The 20534-nt window shown below is 39.2% G+C and overlaps 3 protein-coding genes across 6 annotated transcripts in view; 1 reads left to right on the top strand and 2 right to left on the bottom strand.

Annotated features, from left to right (window-relative positions):
• The first annotated feature begins 619 nt into the window (after positions 1 to 619).
• On the top strand, positions 620 to 9296 carry LOC120469817 (RPA-related protein RADX). Of its 4 annotated transcripts, XR_005620436.2 has the most exons (17): positions 620 to 715; positions 935 to 1499; positions 1949 to 2091; positions 2198 to 2390; positions 2773 to 2881; positions 4535 to 4635; positions 4780 to 4899; positions 4999 to 5091; positions 5178 to 5351; positions 6288 to 6445; positions 6594 to 6754; positions 7308 to 7352; positions 7691 to 7791; positions 8284 to 8381; positions 8453 to 8571; positions 8649 to 8813; positions 8931 to 9296. XR_005620436.2 is itself a non-coding variant. In XM_039659019.2 (16 exons), the coding sequence occupies exons 1-16, from the start codon at positions 710 to 712 to the stop codon at positions 9077 to 9079; spliced, it is 2568 nt and encodes an 855-aa protein (XP_039514953.2). In that variant the 5' UTR covers positions 620 to 709; the 3' UTR covers positions 9080 to 9296. The 4 variants fall into 4 exon arrangements, 3 of the variants coding, with proteins under 3 accessions (XP_039514953.2, XP_039514952.2, XP_039514956.2); XM_039659019.2 differs by having other exon boundaries at positions 6597 to 6754; positions 8284 to 8571; XM_039659018.2 differs by having other exon boundaries at positions 8284 to 8571.
• A 1177-nt stretch (positions 9297 to 10473) lies between these two features.
• apool (apolipoprotein O like) lies at positions 10474 to 14893 on the bottom strand. The gene is made up of 9 exons (XM_039659023.2): positions 14645 to 14893; positions 13905 to 14009; positions 13373 to 13492; positions 12919 to 12973; positions 12739 to 12837; positions 12563 to 12654; positions 12343 to 12438; positions 11184 to 11934; positions 10474 to 10899 (listed from the first exon to the last, which is right to left on the bottom strand). The coding sequence occupies exons 1-9, from the start codon at positions 14702 to 14704 to the stop codon at positions 10811 to 10813; spliced, it is 1467 nt and encodes a 488-aa protein (XP_039514957.2). The 5' UTR covers positions 14705 to 14893; the 3' UTR covers positions 10474 to 10810.
• A 1059-nt stretch (positions 14894 to 15952) lies between these two features.
• Positions 15953 to 20534, bottom strand: part of LOC120469996 (connector enhancer of kinase suppressor of ras 2) — a 43926-nt gene continuing 39344 nt past the window's right edge. The window contains exons 22-23 of the mRNA XM_039659362.2: positions 19363 to 20064; positions 15953 to 18289 (exon numbers count right to left, since the gene is read on the bottom strand). Of these exons, the coding sequence (XP_039515296.1) occupies positions 18068 to 18289; positions 19363 to 20064 (924 nt within the window). The 3' untranslated portion in view covers positions 15953 to 18067. The remainder of the gene's footprint in view (positions 18290 to 19362; positions 20065 to 20534) is intronic.

Raw genomic sequence — 20534 nt, 5'->3', positions numbered from 1 at the left:
ACACTATTGTATTATTTGTACACACTGACTATTGTATTACTAAAAATGTGCTTGTCCAACAATATTCAATTTTTATTTTGATTGTAATGCAATTTGGAACCATAAAAATGCATTATCCTTCAGGTCATGGTTCTTCCTGAATCACAACAAGCAGCACAAAACTAAAGAGGCCTGGTTTCACAGACAGAGTTTATTAAGCTAGGAAAAGACCTTAGTTTAATTAAGACATTTAAGTATAGCTTTTAAAAAGGTGTCTTGGAAAAAAAAACATGACAGGTGTGCATCTTGAGACAAAGCAATGGCCCTGATGGCATTTTTGCCCTGATGAAGCCCCGTGTGGTGTTTGCAAAACAAACCAGCATTGCTTTTTCAGCTCCATCTTTTGTTTGTTCTGACCACTTGACGTTGCTGGTATTCTCCAAAAAATATTTTTAAAAATGTCCGTGCAAGTTATTTACAGTTAAAACAGCTCAAACATGAAATTTCGTCTGGCCTAGCCATGCATCTAGCCTTGTCTGTGCAGTGGAATCGAAGTTGTTGCAGACGGTGTCGCGGTCGTGTCCTCCGTGCCTGTAGTTGGCGCTGCGGTTCCTTAAGTGTTTAATCTTCTGCTGTTACTCGTGATTCGGGAAGAAGAAACACGAACTCGCCGCGCGTTTGGAGTTTGTTTACATTCCGTGAAGATTGAGCTGACTTCAGATTTCAATAAATGACAGTGAGTGTCATGAGATAAAAAATCGCATTGACTTCTATTGTTTCAAAATGAAAAAGAATAATACAGCGTAAAGTTCAGATACGCAAGCGCAGTCGCTTTCATATAAGTTAATGTTAATTATACACGTATTAAACTTCATTTAATGCTTCCATCTTGTTCGGGCCAGATCGTGTAACGTTAACGTTAGAGGTTTGGGTCTAGATGTTCTAACCTTCTCAGGTTTCAGAGATGGCAGGTCCAGCGGATCACAGTGACAGCGGTTCCGGTTCTGCTCTCCAGACTGTGTTTGAAAAGCTGCGGTCCACTCACACTCTCTCCCTGACCCTCGCCAGCCCGCTGTGCCTGGCTGTCGTCGCTCTGGACCGGTACCTGAGCTTACAACATCCCTCCGGTGAGAGCTACAGCTATGACCTGACTATCACGGACGGTCGATGGAGGATGAAGTGTCAGCTGGCGGACAGTCTGACCCGCTGGGTCCGGACGGGCTCGCTGCGCTGCGGGGCGGGGGTCCTGGTGTCCCTGCTGTCGTTGGTTCACGATGAGACGAGACTGAGTCACAGTTACCTGAGGATAGACGGGATTCACGGCGTCGTGGAGCTTCCTGAGAGATTTCTGTCTATTAAAGACGTAGAGAAAATTCCACAGTGGTGCCAGGACTACGTGACCCGATCCGATGGACCCTTGCAGCTGAGCAGGAAATATTATTTACCCCTGTGGATAAACGATGATCCTTATGGCAGCGTGTGGATTCCTAACAACCCACCTCCAGACGTGGCTATTGATGGTATGAGATCAGCAGTGGTAAAACAAAATGTATACAAGTGTGTGTATGTAAAGTGGAAAGTTTATAATGTAGTAATAAAATTATAATGTAATATGTAGTATATAGTATAAAAGTATATAATACATAATGTATTTATGTGTGTGTGAGTGCATATTATATGCATACATAAATAATACATACATATTATACATTACACACTCTGAGATATATGATGTTACATGCATAAAGGTTAAAAGTTAGGTTTGCTAATACTGTAATATAATAATAGCTTAAAAGGGTTGGATAATTGAGTTTGACAATGTTTGTCAAAAATTGTGTACAAAATGAGAATTAGAGAATTTATTTGTATATAATATTCAAACACTGCTGTTCTTTTGCACACAATTTATAGTGAAATAGTAATCCTTTCATTATATCTGGTCAATGTTGTTGTCTTTCTTTTTTTTTAGTCTCTAGAATCACTCTTGTTGCGGATCTGGATGTATTCTTTCACAGCTCCAGACGTCCTCTCCCACTACTGGTCCGAATTCTGCATAGGTCCAGAATCCGGTACTATGGAAAACCAGGACAGAACATTGACTTCCCATTTCAGGTGAGTTGAGGTTATAGGGTTACATTGTTTTTTTGTATGCAGCTATTGACTATTATGTGCCAAACATAATCTCTTTCTTCGCTCCCTCTTTCTTTCACTCTTTCAGGTGTACTGTGAGGTGGCTGATCAGAGTGGAGTCATGTCTATGGTTGTATGGAATGATCTTTGTCTCGAGTGGTTCAACCGACTGACAGTTGGCTCAGTTCTATATCTGCAACAGTACTCGTTGAAACACAGTTATCAGAAGCGCTCTAGACCACAGATCCACACACTCTCTCTTATGGCTTTCCACTCCATTGGTATGAGCTTCTCCAAAGCTATATTTCTTATGCAAGTATTTCATCTGGGTTTGTATTAAGGCCCCTGCACACCGAAATTTTTGCACATTAACATATAAATACGACATCACGTCATGTCAATCACGCTTGCACACTGCCTCTGAAACTTTCGTCCGTCATTAAAAAAAAATCGATTTGGGTTAGACTTTCTGCATTTTTCACATCCGTAGCAAGCAGTTTGAAAGGTGTTTTGACAATTCAGAGCCACCGAATCACGAATACGGAAAAACGCATACGAAAATTTCGGACTCGGAGTGCAAGGGCCTTTATACAGGTTCAATATTGGACCATTTCATGGAAAAGTTACATTATTTCAGCTCTTTGGTTGGTTTGTGTATTGTAGAGATCTGCTTAAATCCTCGAAGTCCTGCATCTGTAGTGACTGTAATTCCACCCAAAAGTGTTCAGCCTCAGTGGGGTCTGCCTGATGTCCCATACAACTTTGCCACAAGGTACACATACTCGCCAGTTACAAACATTTTGATTTCAGGGTAAATTTCAATGACGAATAATTTTCATCATCATTTTCGTCAACACAATTTTTTCACAGACGAAAAAGAGACTAAATAAAAAACAATTTTGAATGACAAAAACTACAACAAAAATCTTATGACATTTTTGTCAACTAGTAAAAAACGAAACAAAAATGTTAGGCAGGGAAGAGATCCAGTCAGAACTGATGCGCACTTTGGAATTGTAACGTGCTGATCTACCTGGCTGGACACAAGTTGGCATATCATTTATTTGAAGAGACCATGTTTTATGTAATTTTAAGATAAATAAAGCTGTTATGTCACAGCAGTTAAATTGCATGTTCAAACCTTAAAGGGGTGTTAATTTCAAACCCTGTGTACTGTATATATTTAAAATTAACACCCGTCAGCGGGTAAAAATCAGCTGTGGCAACTAAGTAATGCTGTCAAATCACTAACCAATTTGGTGTGTTACTCACTTTGCTAGGGAAGTTCGTGTAGCCAAATCTGCCACTCTTGAGTCATGATGATATATTACGTAAATACAGTGTATTGCGCAGAATATGCACATAACAACAAAAAATAATCATATTATTATTTCCCAATAATACTATGTTTTTAATCAAAGCAGCCTTGAACCTTCTTTCAACAACAAAAAAGTTAATTTAACTAAATAGCATAGTATTTTCAGCGTTATTTTATTGCATTATGGTTTTCATTTTTAATACCTATAAAGGTGCTATATGTAACTTTTCTTCTAAAATGATTCCTTTTTTTATTGCCTCTGTGTGTGAAGGGGTTGTAATCACACATTACAATGATCCACTTGTTGGGTTTTGATATTACCTCTGAAGGCCAGTATTCCTATATCTATGTGAAGTCTGCGGGTCGGATTTTCTGCAAAATCCATCTAATGTGACGTGCATGTGCGCTCCTGAGCCTCTGTCTCTCCTCTTAACAATCTATGCGACGGCACTGCAGCTAATGACATGAGTCTGATAACACCAAAAAACGACCTGCCTCCAGCACAACACACACTTCAACACAAATTCCACATAAATATAAAAAACAAAACAAAACAAAAACGTATGTGCTAAAGCTCGTCAAGCCAAACGTTAATCGATCGACTAGAGATGGAAAAAACGGATCAACATTGGCAGAGCGTTTGAATTATGGAGAGACCTCCGATACTTTTATTTTCAGATATGCTGAAATAATGGTAAACTGTAATGAAATAGCAAGGTAAACTACAACATATATGAGACATGAAAAGAACACATCCAGGATAAAAAAGTAGGTGCTTTAGGATGTAACTTTTATTTTATGTACTAGATCTACTGTCTAACGTCACTCATCCCGCTACTATATTGTACATTTCCAGACACGTTCAGTACAGTAATGTTGCTTCCTTCGATCTTACTGTTACACTGAAATTGTTCAGTCTACTTCACTAACCGTTTTCGTTATCATATACATTCACTTATGTTGACATTGCTGATTGTGAAAGATACACGAATAGTTAGTGAAACACCTAATGCTAGATAACACCACAAATGTAACGTTATCATGGTATCATTCCACATTGTGGAGAATAAAGTCTCCTAACTAAACAAAACCTCTCTCTGTGATCAGATCAGAGGTGGACTCAATGAACAATAACCAAGCCTGTGATGTCATTGGTCTAGTGACTTATGTGGGCCGGGTTGAGCGAATCAGGAGCAAGGAAAAGACAGGTATAGACTATTATTGAACAGCTGGTTGTCAGTTAAGATCATTTATTCTCGTACTCCTCTCCCAGCTCCTTTATATGCTTGCTAATGCTAGCTTCATTCATACTTAGGGTTGACTGCGTGTGTGTGTGTCTGTGTGTGTGTCAGGACCTGAAAAGTTTTGGGCGTATCGCTGGGTACATGCAGTGGATGGGACAACTGACTCTCCCTTTATCCTCGAGATCTTCTCCACATCCCAGCCAGAGATTTTCAACAACATCTGTCCTAGTAAAAAACCCACCCATGGCTTTATGTCCCACAACCATTGTATTTCTCTAATGCTGAATGATTTGATTCTCTCTCTCTCTCTCTCTCTCTCTCTCACAGTGACGTATCTGGTGTGTACTCAGATGAGGGTGTGTCGGACAGGCTGTTCTGTGTATCTGACCAGTAGCACAGAAACACAGCTCTTCATCACAGGTAAATTTTAGTTACAATGAGGTCACAGATAACCACAATCAGCTGTTTATGTCTGTTTGTTTTATTTTGTTTTTTTACATTAACAGGCTGCCATAAAAAGCAGCCTTACGTCAATGAGCCAAAAGTTAAAGCGTTCATCCAGTGGACCAAGACACTGAAGGACAGTGTCATGCTGCGGAAGACTGCAGTTGGGGGACATTACCGCTACCCTCCTGCCCCACCCACCTTCACACTAACCACCACCAATAGCAACATGACCGGTAAGAATTTCAAGTCCCCATGAAATCAAGTTTTTTTTTATGGAATATTTACTATACATGATTTAATGGGTTTACATTATTATTTTTACTTAAATTGTTATTCATTTTTTATTTATTTATGTATTTAAATCCATGTGCCTCATAATCTTTAATCAAGACTTGTTTGTGTTACTTGTTTGTCTTATAATGTGTTTACGGAGCGAGGGCGGGACAACCTGTCACTCACATGAGATCACAGCGAGAGCAAACCACAACAATCCAATCAATTCTCAATGGACAAAATCAATTCCCGCCCTACATTTTTTCTTGCGTGAGAAGCCTTTTCACTCTTATATACTTTACAATAGGGAGAAGAAATATTCATTTTCATGCTGACTTTAAATTTAAATTTAAATTTAGACAGTTTTGGAATATTTGCAATTTTAACATGCTATAAAAATGATCTGGGGTATTTTGAGCTACAACTTCACATCACTCTCTGGGGACAACAGAGACTTATTTTACATATTGTAAAAAGGGGCATAATACCACCCCTTTAAAACTCACCAAAATGAGATATTTTTGTTTCCTGTGAAAATAACTTCTTCATGCTTTAAAATAGCTTGAATGTTATTGCCTTTGCTTCTTTTAGTATACATGCACATGAATATGCGAATTAGCCCTGGTCTCGTTCGCCATCTCAGAGTCAGACAGCTGCCTTCTAAAAATCAGCATCCTTAGAAACTCTTTGAAAATCAAAGAAAGTCAATGGAGAAAAGCCCCGCCCTGCATGTTGACGGGATGGATACGTGTTTTGACAAAAGGAGACGAGGACGGTGTCAAACCACTTTTTTGAGACTGTCTGGTTCACCGCAGTTTTAAAGGGATAAATGAAAATTCTTTCATCATTTACTCACCCTCAAGTTGTTTCAAACCTGTATGAATCGTGTGTTGTAGATGAGTTTTCTATAACAGCAGTGGCTGAGCTGAAGGGGGAGCTGGAGAGTCTGCAGTACAGGGAGCACAGGAGAGTGGCTGTACAGGGTCACGTGGCTGCTGTGCAGTTCCACATCTGGCCGCCACCACAACATGAGCCGCCACACAGCCATCGACAGGTCTGTACTTCTGAATCAAGATGAAAACAGCCAGTCTGCTGCCGCCACCATGAGGACAGTCTGTTATTTCCCTTTACATTTTTTTTTTAGAAAGAAACTAAATGTGCTGACAATAATAATAATAACATCATTGATGATGTCTTTAAAGCAGGAGGGTGTCTCCGAACGAGGGGTCAGCAACACTGTACCTGCCATTCATTCCTCCACAAAGGATGAGATGACTCTGTCACAGAGAGAAACAGATACAACCTCACCTGATTCGGATATTACAGTCGCACCCAAACGTAGGAGAGTGCAGACAGGCTCTAGGTAAAGCATTCTTAATCAGTACAAGTAGCCAAAGTGAATCAGATCCATCATTTTGTTCATTATACACCACTGTTCAAAGGTTTGGGGTCAGTGAGATCAAATGATCCTTCAGAAATCATTCTAATATGCTGATTTCTTTGCATTTCTTATTATCATCAATGTTGAAAACAGTTGTGCTGCTTAATATTTTTGTGGAAACCATGATGCATTCAGGATTATTTGATTTGACTTGATTTGAAAAGAACTGCATCTCTTTGAAATATACATCTTTTGTAACATTATTAATCACCTCAAACTTTTTACAGCAATGTAAATGTTTAAGAAGAGTCTACAGACAAATCCATTGTCAAAGGGACAAAAATATATGTCGGTAAATATTAATGCAAAAAAAAAAAACTTTCTTGGCAGGTAAAACATTTATGGCTGGTTTACTAGCCAGTGGCAGGTGTGGCAACAAGGCTGAACCAAATATTGCTTAATTACTGAAATTACTTCATATGAACAGTTAATTTCATTAGTATGTCACAAATAAATTTTCCCCCTTTTTGTTTAGAGTGCATTGTCAGTATTTCACCAGATCCAAAATGCAGTCCAACAGGTAATCTAAGCTTAGTCTCACTTGAATGAATTAATTAGGAAGAATTTCGTAAGAATTTCTCATTCAGTTTTACATCTACATGTTAATTTGGACATTGAAATTCTTCTAAATTAAAATATTGTGTGTTAAATCCCATAAAACAAATCACTCTTCAGCTAAACATACTGATAACAAAATATATATATGCAGTTTTTGTTTTTTCCTTTTTATCATTTAGTTAAGTATCTCATATTTTAATTTGAAAATGTATGGTACGGCCACAGTATATTTAGCATTTATCCCATGAGTCTCTGATTCCTATGTGCACAATATGCATAATGTTTTTTTTCTCAATTGAGGTACAATGCAGGTATGCAGGTGGCCTTTACCTCTCGTGAAGAGGAAGAACAACAACAACAACAACCGGACGAAGGCGAGTTGGAGTCAGACGAATCTGAGGGTAAAGACAAACACATATCAATTAGACAGTCAGCTGTAGGAAAAGGTGTTGCACCTTCTGAACATCACTGACACATTTATAATACAATACATAATTGAAGGTGTTAAATATCTGGAGTAATTTGTAATGATAAAATATTCTTTAACTTCTGTTCAAAAGTTTGGGGGTCAGTAAATCAATCATTTTATTCAGCAAGGTGGATGCTTTAAATTGTGAAAATCAAAATTGACAGTCAAGACATTTGTAATGTTAAAAGATTAAAAGTATCACTGTTTCTGAAAAGGTATTCAGCTGCACAAATATTTTCAACATTGTTAATAAGAAATTGGAGCCTAAAGTAACAGCTTTGATTTGCCATCACATGAATATATTACAGTTTAGCATTTCAAATGTTTATAATATTTCACATTATTTCTGTTTGACCTGTATTTTGATTCAATACATGTTGCCTTGATGAGCATAATATCAAATATTGTGTTGTTATTTCTAAAGAGACTGACCAGACATCGCAAGTCCCAGATGTACAGCAAGCTGCGAGCCACCCCATTGCATTATGGGAGAGCAGAGTCTGGCCGTTAGTGAAACAGCAGGTGACAGATCATATTTGCAGTGGCAGACTCGATCAAGAAAGCATTCCTGAAAAATTCCACTTTGACGACAGAGAAGTTTTACTGCATGACCTGAACCTGAGCGCAGCGAGATGGAACCCCGATCTGACCTCGCAGACGCACACGCACACACCTGTGGCCTGCCCCGGTTACTTCATGCTCACAATTCTGGGTAAGAGCAGCGCATGCAGCTCTCTATGTTGTGGAATGGAGCTTCAGGTAATAACTGGTCCTCTCTTTTTCTCTCAGGGCTGAATCAAACGGCCACAGTAGATGTTCTGTTTGTGCCCGTCGTCTCATCTGATGACCCCAGAGCTGCTGGAGTGCCAGACACTCAGCATGACAACTCACTGCTGTCCTGCATTTCATCAGGACGTCTGTGTGTTCAGCCAGGCGGCAGCTTTCCCGCACCAGGTGTGTGTGTGTTTTACCACACTGTTCTGTTCACATCCTCCATCTTTGCTGAATAACCTGTGAGTCACAGGTAGAACTAAAGTGTGTGTGTGTGTGTGTGTTTTTTTATTTCTGCAGTCTCGTTGATGAGTTCTGCCCCAATGCTGGAGTCAGAGCGAGTGGTGTGTATTGTTGATCTGTGTCTGCTTGGAGAAGGCAGGGTGGAAATGATGTGCTCCAAACTCTACAGGACAACGGACATCTGCCAGCCTAACAACACTCAATGAGAGGACATGCCTAACAAAAAAAACAAAACAAAAAAAAGTCATGTACATTTATATTTGAGTTATTTTAGGGGACTGAAAGACTAATTTTATGTGTAAAAAGTCTTGTTTGTTGTTAAACAAGTTTTTGTTCGTTGTTGCATCTAGATAAAATATGATTATAATCTTTCGTATGAAATTTCAGGAAACATTTAGGGAAAATAAACAAACTCAAAACGTTCTTTAAATCTATTTATTTCATGTCCTGTTTTTTCCTTTGCACAGACAACAGATTCATGTAAAGACAGTATAAATTAAATATTTTAATGTAAAACATTCACTCTGCACTGTCAGTGCCCTCTGAGAAATACTAGGACTTTTCACACTTGAAATAGTTGACTGGGTCTTTCTATGTTGCACACTGTTCATACATTACTCGGTGTTAACAATTAATACCAATACATTCTCATCCCAAGGCGTCATATACAACAATTTTGCCAAAGCGTAGACATCCAACGCACATGGCACCCTTTAGCGTCTAATGAGACGCTTCGGTTATGGTAGGTTTAGGTATGGGGTAGGGTTAGGGTTAGACCACTAGGAGGCGCCTTCTGCCCCATATATATCTGCGTTTCATTTGACGCCGAAGTGAGCCATGTGCTTTGGATGTCTATGCTTTGGCAAAGGTGTCGTATATGACGCCTTGGGATAAGAACGGGCTCTTTTTTTAATCCTGACGTTTCACACTGTACGTTCCTAAACCCGGGGTTAACGTTCTCATTTGCGGTATACGTGACGCGTCATTGATTGGACTAATGCAGCACTGGACCTGTTTACATGAGGCTCTGGCATTGCGCATCTTCATTCAATATATTACCTGGTTATTGTCCCTGAAGATGCTGTTTGGATTCTAAAGGTAAGAATAAATAAGTCTCTTTACTCCAATTCGCGTGTTTTCACTCAGTCACTTTTAACGTTTATAGTACAACAGGCGGTGCTGGTGTGATTGTCCAAAGCAAACATTCTGTTGAAAAGTTTCGCGCTGTAAGTTAGTTTGGCACCGCAAAATTGGTCATAATAACATAATAAATATTAGTAAAAAGCGGTGCTAACCCATTACCCGGTGTTAAAGAGGGCTTTAGAACAACGTTTCGCGCAGTGTGAAAAGCCCTATTGAAATTTAAAATATGGCGTGAAGGAATATTTGCATAGATCATTCTTCACATTTTCCAAGTCTGATTACAAGATTTTGTCGCTAAAGCATATTTTTAGACAATACTCATGTATAAGTCAAATATTTTTGTTTTGTTCATATATAAAATAGTGTTTGGTGTGGTCCAGTTTTATATGAAAATTTTAACTGTATAAAAGGAACACAAACTTCCTGTTGCTACTGGAAATAAACCAGGAGATGAGACTAAGGGACCACAGGCTTTTTTTATTAAAACACTGTAACCCTGGGCCTGGATTTTCCTTCGTAGTATCACACTGAGAAAGAGCTAAGTTACTAAACACAGTGGACAACGTGTATTAACAACACATAAACGTGTGTTAGTGTTTGATATCCCTGCTGAGGTGTGAAGCATCACAGAACGAAAGAAACATGACATACCTTCCTCACCACATCACATTATTGGTAAAATAATAATTTTGTAATTAAACGATTACAAAACGTTTAAACTGCTGGAAACATGGCACATTAAAACATCTCATCAATTCCATCTTTTTCTCATCTGCAGTTACTCTATCACTCATTCAGCTCCGTGTGCTGTACATGTCTGCGTCCTCTGGATTAGACTGGCCGTGGTCCAGCAGAGAAGGGTCAGGAACAAAGCTTGACTTTACTAGGAAAAAAAAAAGGAGGATATTAGAATGTAGAGAAAAGAAAGTGCTTATGCTGCCAAGTCATGTAAGAATGATTGAATTTGCAAGATAAACATGAAGATGCACACAGAAAAAAATATATATAATATAAAAAGGATAAATTACATACAAATTCCCTTCCTGTCTTTGTCAGGTACTAAAAAAAATAAATTGATCAATTCATCCATTTTATACTACAGAAATTTCCTAGGAAGGCTGCATTCGAGTAGTTGGAGGAATATTTAAAAAAAAAAAAAGTTCTCACTTGTGGCTGGCTCAAGGACAGGAGGTTGAGATGAAGCTGGAGCCTCTTCTGCTGTCAGGGGAATGGCTTCTTCAGCAGGGGGTGGGGAAACGGAAGCCGGTTCCTCGTCTACTTTGGTTGGGGCGTTATCTTCTGGAAGGATGGGGGCAGGGGGTGTGGTTTCCTCTACTGTAGATGTAGTTGAGGGCGTAGCCTCCTCTAAAACAACCGTAAGTGCAGGGTCTTCAAATTCTGGACTAGCAGGGGCAGCGTCTGGGACAATTTCAGGATCAGACTCCTCAAGAGGGGTAATATTTGTGTCAGCGGAAGGTGTTGGCTCAAGAGCAGTGTCTTCAACACAGTCAGCAGGTGCTGCTTCTGAGGCAGGCTCTGGGGCAGGCTGTGGGACAGGGACCTCAGGGGTGCTTTCTTTGACAGTTTCAGCAACAGGCTCTAGGGTGGATTCTGCATCTCGGACAGTACCATCAACAGGTTCAGGGGGAGTTTCTGTAACTGAGGCAGTCTCAAGTGCAGGGGGAGATTCAGGTTGAGAGAGTGGTGAAGCAATTCCAGTTGTTAAATCAACAGAGGGAGGTTCTACAACATCTTCTGATACAATATCAGCTACTGGAGATAATTCCACTGATTCAGCTTTGGATATTGGTGTAACTTCCTCCTCTGAAACGGCAGGGGACGGCTCAGACTCGGGCGAGGGTTCAGGAAGTGCTTCAACGGTTGATTCTGTATCTGGGCTCGTTACAGCAACAGCAGACTGTAAAAAAAAAAAAAAAAAAACTAATTGTATAGTAATATTTTAAATTTCTTTCAACATTGGAGTAAAATAAATGCAAAAAGATCTTGACAGGCTAATTGGCTACGCTTAATTAGTATAAAACTTAATTTTGTGTAATTACGTTTTTTAAATTAGCGACAGATATTTTCTTCTATATTGTGACGTACATCAGAAATCTGTGAAACAGATTCTTTCTCAAAAAAAAAAGGTGGGGTATTGGTTCTATTCATCGGTTATATAAAAAATAACATAATGACAAAAATAACATAATGCTGCCTTAAGGCCCTTATATTTGCATTTATTAATTTAGCAGAAACTTCTTCACATTTGCGATATGTACTATAAAAACCAACATAATTTGGTTTTAATATGAAATATGTAGATTACCTCCACGCTAACAGCAGACATGACATTTTCCTTTGGTTTGGATTTCAACATTGAAGCAACAGATGAACTGACAGTATACATCTTTTTACCCGTGATCTAGAAATAAAAAAATAGCAACAATGAAGTAGAAAAATCATGGAGAAGAAAAGATTTCCAAGGTTTGGGAAAAATTTACATCGTCAAAATATTTTTAAGAGAGAGAGAGATTGAGAGAGTGTACCTTCAGGACTGCTACAGTCTGTGTGGGGTAACAGACAGCAGTACCAGCAGTGGCCAGCCCAAGAGGTGCAAAAATCCTCTTTAAACGAGAGCCTGGGCAAAAACACAGACACAGATGCTGCTGCTTAATCGATTTAAACAGTAAACCAACATGCAGTGACTGCACACTAAGCTTACCCTTGCGTGCCAGAACCAGGCCACCCAATCCAGACACACCGATGACACCCACTCTTGGCAGGAAGCCAGGAGGTGGATCTCGAAGGAAGTGATACGTGTCTGAAATGAGAAGGTCAGGGGTTAAAGGTCAGGTTCACATTTACTTCCTGCCTTTCGCTCAATCGCACACATCAGACTCACCTTGCCCGGCCAGGTAAACAGATATCACACCAACTTTGACTGAAGTCAAGGCGCTCTGTAAAAAGAAGAGAGGATGCTAACAGGAAATTTTGTTGTTCTGTCAATCATATTATAATAGCTATGTTTCCACCCAAAGTTGCGGATTTATCTTGTACGGAAAAAGTTTCCTTCCGATGTATTAAAGAGAACAAGGAATCAGGGAAGCCACTGCGGCTCTTTTTCCACCATCATAAATGACTGTCTCAGAGCGGGAAGAATATCCGTCTCAGAGCGGGAAGATTATCCAACTCAATTAAGTGAATACGATTTTTTTTAAAGGACATTTTTAGAATTTATGTGAATCTTGGTGTTTCCAGTGTTTTTTTTTATGCGATATTTCAAAATTTGCTTAGAAATAGGTGGACGGAAACATGGCTAATGACAAACTAATTCCTTATCATAGTGTCTATCAGACCTGCAAGGCTCTGGCATACGGCTGCAGGCCCGTCCTAACGGCCCCCAGCCCTGTCTGCACTACACCAGGGGGCTCTTCCACAAATGGCACAGTAGCAACATCTGGGGAGTAGATAGACAACTGGACAGAGGCAGAAAAAGAAATAGATGTCATGCTGACATATTTAACATAATGTATTACTTTTCACTAATACAGTACTGTTAAAAAATTTGGTGTATTTAAAGTCTCTTAATCCGCATTTATTTGATCAAAAACAGTTATAATGTGAAATATTACAAATTAAAAAAGTAATCTATTGCAATGGCAAAGCTGAATTTTCAGTATCATTACTCCATGCTTCAGTTTCACAAGATTAATATTCTAATATGCTGATTTACTACTCAGGAACTTTCTTTTAGAATTTATTTGAATTAAATTGTTTGTAACATTATAAATATTTGATGCTTTTGACCCAATAAATGCATCCCCAATAAGGCACATACATCAAAAACACTGTTAATAGGTGTACTCTATTCCAAACACGACTTCTTACCTGTCTTGGAGATATTAGCTCCTCATTGTTTTTCTCATTCATGGAATAAATCCTAAATGAGCCCAAACCCACTACAGCAGCAGGAAGCGCTGCATACTTTAGTATCTGAGAATCAACACAATATTTTATTAATAAAGACTCACTTCAGTGGTTGACCATTATGCTGAAGTATTGCATATTCATACCATAGGACATAAATGTCACTACCATATTTCATGCCCGGATTATGGGAATATGATATGGTACATTTGATTGTGTTGTGTAGTTTTCAGTGAACATGTTAGCAGTAATATAATGCCTATAATGACATTTGTAGTATAACAATCAGCTTTGTCCTGGCTGAGCGTTTTCCCCCTTTCAGCTTCTTGATCTTCCCTTAAGAACATTATCTGTATTCGTTTAATGGACTGAAGCATGAGAAGACGCTTTACTGTGTAATAATCCCAAACCAAAAGCTGTCTTTTGAGTCTTCTGAGTGATAGAAAGCGACAGAGAGAATGTCGTTTCCCGAAAACTAGAGTCGGGTGCCTCAAACAGATCATCATGAGTGAGTTTAGGAACAGCATGTTCTTCGCTTTGGTTTAACAACAAGCGTGCTCACGCTCTGATTAACAGCTGCATCATGCAACTCCTGAGAAATTATACTTGACGAGATGTGTGGGTACTCTGCTGCAGAATGGACATATTATAAAAGAATACACATGATCATTTGAACTAACTCAGTTGGAAGTGTCACTCACCTTGGCCGCCATACCGGTCCCGCCCCCTTCGGTCTCACTACGGAAAGCAGGAGGACTCATGAAAGCCCTCAAAGCGCGAGAGAATTTTCCTGATTGGCTTCTTTCTTGAATTAAAGTTTAAAAGTCACTACAATGCACGGGTTTTGTTTTGATGGCATAGTTAGAGTGACCAACAGTCCTGATTTCCCAGGATATGTCTTATTTTCACGCCCTTTCCTGGCCGTCCTGGTTGTATTCGTTTAATGGACTGATCATGTGATGAACGTGATAAATGGGGGATGAGGGATGAGGAAGAAAAACAGGATAAAGAGACAAAAACTAACTAACAATATATATATATATATATATAGTTGTTAGTTTGTTTTTTAAGTTTGTGAGAGCTATTTTTGTTCAATTTGGAAGTATTTCTTTTAGTTATTTATTATTTATTTATATATTTATTTTCTAATACAGAAGAGCCATTATAATATAATAATTGTTATAATTATTAAATTATCATTATATAGTTATTATATGCATTATTTTTGAAACCTGTCACAATAAAACATGTTGAGTAACCTCTGAGAAGCCTATCTGAATTTGTGTCTTGTAATATAACAATTTTCTATCCATACGGAGGATACAGATACCTTTCACTAAATATATTTAGATATATCGAAATCGTCTTCCATTGCGATTCATTGCGAAACTTCCGAAATCTCAGTGTAAACCATTCTGGCGTAACTTTGGACACGGTTCAGTTCGGTTCAGTTGGACATCTGGTTCAGATCAGTTCGACATATCTGTTAACAAGAGGTGAAAACTATATAAATACTGTTCGTTTTCTCACACAAACCGCTCCTTTTGTGTCTTAGGCCATCAGTGTGTACTTACATTCACGAGTCATTAAATCATGTTTCATTTGAATTCTCTGTGCAGGCTCTTTGAGGTGGACCCCCTAAAACTGCATTATATGACTGACAGACAACACCGGTTTGACCGAAAAATGTCGAAATTGAAAATACTGTGGAAACAAAGACACCTACATCTTGGATGCCCTTGAGGTAAGCTAAATGATATCAAAAATTAATTTCAAAGTGAACTATCCCTTTAACGTTTTGGTTTTAGAGGTGGTGGAGCAAAAATAAAAAGAAACTAAATAAGAATGACCAGAAAATCTATATATGATGTTGGTTTAGTGGTAAGATTATTAGCCCCATCAAAACTGATCCTTTCTTAGATAAACCAAGTGAAATTGATTTTTGCATGTCAGTGGATGTACATCAGCAATGATGGAAATTGGAAGCATCACACGACAACACACAAATGCAGAGTGCAGAGAACTCAGTTTATTAGTTTAACATTTTACAATCTGTATTATATATATTTATATATGTATTTATATTTCTGAAAGCAAAGAGGGTTAGCTTTGAATAATACTGTGAATAAATATCAGGCTCTTCCTGGTGTCTTAATATACAGAAGGGGAAATTTTTGAAAGAAAACCTTGAAAAAAGAGCAATATGTTCCGTCTCAATGTTGCAGTGCAACTTACACCTTATACAGCATAGCCGTGTGGGGGAGAGAAGGGGGGACATGCCCTTAAAACCACAGTGAAACCCCGATGGCCTGGATAACATTCACACACTCGCGTACACACACACACACACACCATGAGATGAAGCACAGTAAAGTGTAACCAACATTCTACATAAAAAGAATCATTAAAACAGTAACTGTAACAGGCAGATGTGAATTTGAGACTCGCTTTGGTAAGAAAGCATCGACCACGGACATAAAAGTCTGTGTGTGGGTAGTGTGTGTCATTTGTTCCAATGAAATTTACAATTAACAAGCCATTGAATGAGTACATTCTATTCAATTAAAATACATCCCACGAGATTCTAAAAAGTGACAATCAAACATAACTGTAACACTGAGCAGAGCACATATGCAGGGCTGCATTAAAACCAATGTGTCTTGATGATGTTTTAATGTGAACAAAATGGGAACACACACACACACACACACACAACATTTAGCAGGGGTACGTTTTGCACTCCACAGCCTGGAATGAACCAATTGATTTTTTTTTGTTTTTGTTTTTTGTTTTTTGGATTTTAACCTCAAATTCTCTCCCATTGTACTTTATCCAATTCTAGAATCCTGAGCCACTGACGTCCAGGATTGAGAAAGGGAATAAAACGTTGGCTTTAGGCTGGTGGAGTCTGTCTAAGGGACACGTACATTAGCAAACAGAAACTAACAACCTGAATGTAGCCCATAGCTCAGAGGTAATGACCAGCAAAGACCCGGAAACAAGCAAAAACAGTCATAACATCAGAGAAGCAAAGCTTTTCGTCTTTTGTCATCTTTTTTGTAGAAAAAAATAGAGAGTAGAAAGGTTCTGCGTTGGCAGAGTCAAAAGATTGCATTCACGAGTACAATTCACAGTTTTAAACAGAGGATGCAGCTATGCAAATAATATGTTCTTATATACAGACTGTTCTCTGGCCTGATAGCATATAGTAATAATTTTTTAAACCATGCATGAGTTTAGCTATAATATAAATATTCTAAAGAAGCCAAATTAAACACGTTACTACCTGCCAGGAGTTCATCTCTTACCATATACGAACGCAATGGTCATCAAACTCTCAAAAAGAGACTCTTCTGCATCCATCTGACTCGCTTTCTTTCTCTCATTTCTCTAATACACGCACACATACGCACACACACACACACACACTTTTCAACACTCTTGCTTGCTTCAGGAGTTGTATAGAGTAACACAGTAGGGCGGTGTTGCTTGGTAACAGAGTGAAGCCTGTTGCCCATGGCTACATGAGTGCTCTTCCTGCAGCATTCCGAGGGAAGGAAAAAAAATCAAATAAACAAATGAACAAAAATCTTCAGAAGATATAAAAAAAAGATCTTTTTTTTTCTACTCCAATCAGAGACAAAAATAAGAGATTAGTTTTTATATACGGCCCTATTTTGTTCAACTGGTGGTCAATTAATCTGAAAAGATGATTCTTCAGGCATGCAGCGGGCACCTCACAGGGCCTTTTCTTCCATCCGTCTGAAACTGGCCGTGATGAAATATATTGTACAGAGTTTGCAATGAGCCGTAGATGTGCAGGTAACACTTTGCTTTTGACGACAGTGCCTGCGTGTGTGTCTGCAGTAGTTCTGGAGGCTGGGTCACTTCTTTGACATTGATCTTACAGTGTATCTGGTGTCACTCACGCTCGGGAGGAGGGCAGTATCAGGTCATCCGTCAAGGAAAAAGTGAAGACAGTCTGGATCCACAGTGTTTTTCAAAGTGTGTGTCTGTGTGTGTGTGGGTTTGAAACACACAACTCAAGGTTATTCATATACCTTTATGTCTGTATTGTCAGCGTGTGACTGTTTGTTTGTCGTGCGGGTGCGTGACAGTGACTTTCACACGTGCGTTTCGATGAAAGAGTGAGTGTGCATCATCAGCGTTGGCGAGAGAGGTGAAAGGTCGTTGGAATCGCTGGGCGGTTCCAATGGAGCAGAGCTGAACTCACAGATATCCAGGAAGAGCTCGTGGTTACGTTGCTTCCATTCACGAAACTTCCTCGAGGTCAAACAAGGATCTTCTAGTACCTGACTGATTATCGCCAAGTCGCCCTCCTTTGCCTGTGGGTGAAAGAGAGAGGTGGAAAATAGATGATTCAGAACACGATATGCTCAATTCATTATTTGTACAAAAAGCATCTGATTGGCTGAAGCGTTTGAAATTCCGAAAGTTACCGAAACGTCAAAAATATGCTTTATGAAGCATAACGGGTTTTAACAAATATCAGCTAGCAGGGGGGTAGCAAGTTTAATTGGTTTAGCTTTCAGAAATGTCTAATTGTAAAAATGCTTTCTTACCAAAAACTTTTTATTTTGCTTTGGGAAAAATAATTGAATCTGTTAACACTACACTACAGTAAGCCGCCCAATTAATATTCATGAGCTAAGCTGATTATTAGGTTTATTACTTGTCAAGATGGCAGCTGACAATGTCCTAGTCTTAAATGTGTATGAACATCCATTAGAATTGTCCATTAGACATCTCAAGATTTGTTTACAGAGATTCACAGACTGTGATGACACTGCAATCATTTTTTTATATATTCATTAATACAATTTTAATGTACATTCCAAATTTTGAGATCAGTGGATTTTTTTCTTCTTTTTGATAAAAAAACAAAACTTTAATTCCGCAAGGATGCATTAAATTGATCAAACGTGATATTTATATTTTTTCAAAAGATTTCTATTTGAAATAAATTCTGTTTCTGTTCTGTTGAACTTTCTTTTTTATTTAAAGAAACCTGACTAATATTAAGCAGCACAACTTTTTACAACATTGATAATAATAATAATAATTAATTAAGCACCAAGTCAGCATATTAGAAGATTTCTGAAAGATCATGTGACACTGAAGACTGGAGAAATGATGCTGAAAAATCAGCTTTGCATCACAGGAATAAATCACATTTTAAATGATATAAAACATAAAAAAACAGTTATTTTAAATTGTAACACTAGTTTATAATATTACCGTTTTACTGTATTTTTGATAAAATAAAATGCAGCCTTGGTGAGCATGAGATTTCTTTTAAAAACATTCAAACTTTCCAGATTTTTCCTGGTGTATAGTTTACTTCCACATTCCAAACCCTGAAGTGTGAAAGAGTCCATTGCTCCCTGTGTTTCCATACCTTCAGCGTGGAGCGGAGAACCCGTATGCGGTGCAGTCGATCGTTTGTGGCGGGGTCATTGCAACGTTTGATGAAGGAGCGTCTGAACTCTTGTTTGGTGGAAGGCCTCTGCTGGCCGAAAGCCGAGAGACTGGCCTGTTCCAGCGATCGGTACAACTCCTGCAGGCCGTCCGTGCCGTCAGACGCTTGCTCTTCGCTCTCAGGCCTCCTGCTGCTGGCTTTCCTCATCTGCTTCTCCTCCTCTTCCTCCTCCTCTTCCTCATGGAGATGAGTTCTTGGCCTCAGAGTGCCGTGCGTGTGTGTGTGAGTGTGTGTACGTGCGCTGCGGTGCGAGTGTCCTCCGTGTGTGTCGCGGTGGCGTGGGAGGCTCTGGCTGCGCTGCTTGTGAGTGTGATGGCGGGGACGGGACTCCTCGCTGTCCGTCAATGGAAATGGCCCATCGCGTTCCAGAGGACGCCGGCGCTGGGCGGGAAGCGTAGCCTGCCGGTGCTGGTCAGGTGACAGCAGGGATGGCGCCTCCTCTTCTGCAGTCTGCAGGTAGTGTAGACCCGTGCTGGTCAACGGGGTTTCAATCAGGTCTTGCCATGAGCGGCGTTCTCGATGGGAGGATCGGCAAGAAGAGTGGGACTCTTCGGCAGAGGAATGCGAGAATGTGGAGCCGCTGGAAAAATGACGCTCGGGAAATGGACTGGATGAAGTTCCCTGAGGACAACAGAATCACTTCTCATTAGCATTGTCAATCTATTAGTTAGAGAGCTAGAGGTGTAAGATGATAGCCAAAGAGTGAGTTTGCTACATGTTTTCCACCACAATAGTGTTGGTGATGTGAAGGCCGGTGCTCAGCCAACCTTTCTCAGAGCCGGCCCATGTTTTCAGTGACGTGAGCCCAAAAAATGACATACTGTAAGTGACTATGTTACATCATTTTTAGTTTTCTCATCTAAAGTAATGTAATTTAACATCTTTATTTCATCATGAGCTGTATTTAATTTAACGTACACTTCCATTCAAAGGTTTGGGGTCGGTAGGATTTTTTAAAGGTTTTTGAAAGAAGTCTCTAATGCTCACCAAGGCTGCATATGTCCAAAAATGTTTTTATTTCGGATTACACAATGGCTGCTTTTACATGGCTGCTTGTGTTTAGATTTATTGATTGTAACAAAAACAATCTA

This window comes from Pimephales promelas, chromosome 4, assembly GCF_988280905.1.
Source record: "Pimephales promelas chromosome 4, fPimPro1.hap1.1, whole genome shotgun sequence".
Lineage (NCBI taxonomy): Eukaryota > Metazoa > Chordata > Actinopteri > Cypriniformes > Leuciscidae > Pimephales > Pimephales promelas.
This window is presented reverse-complemented; position numbering and strand designations above follow the sequence as displayed.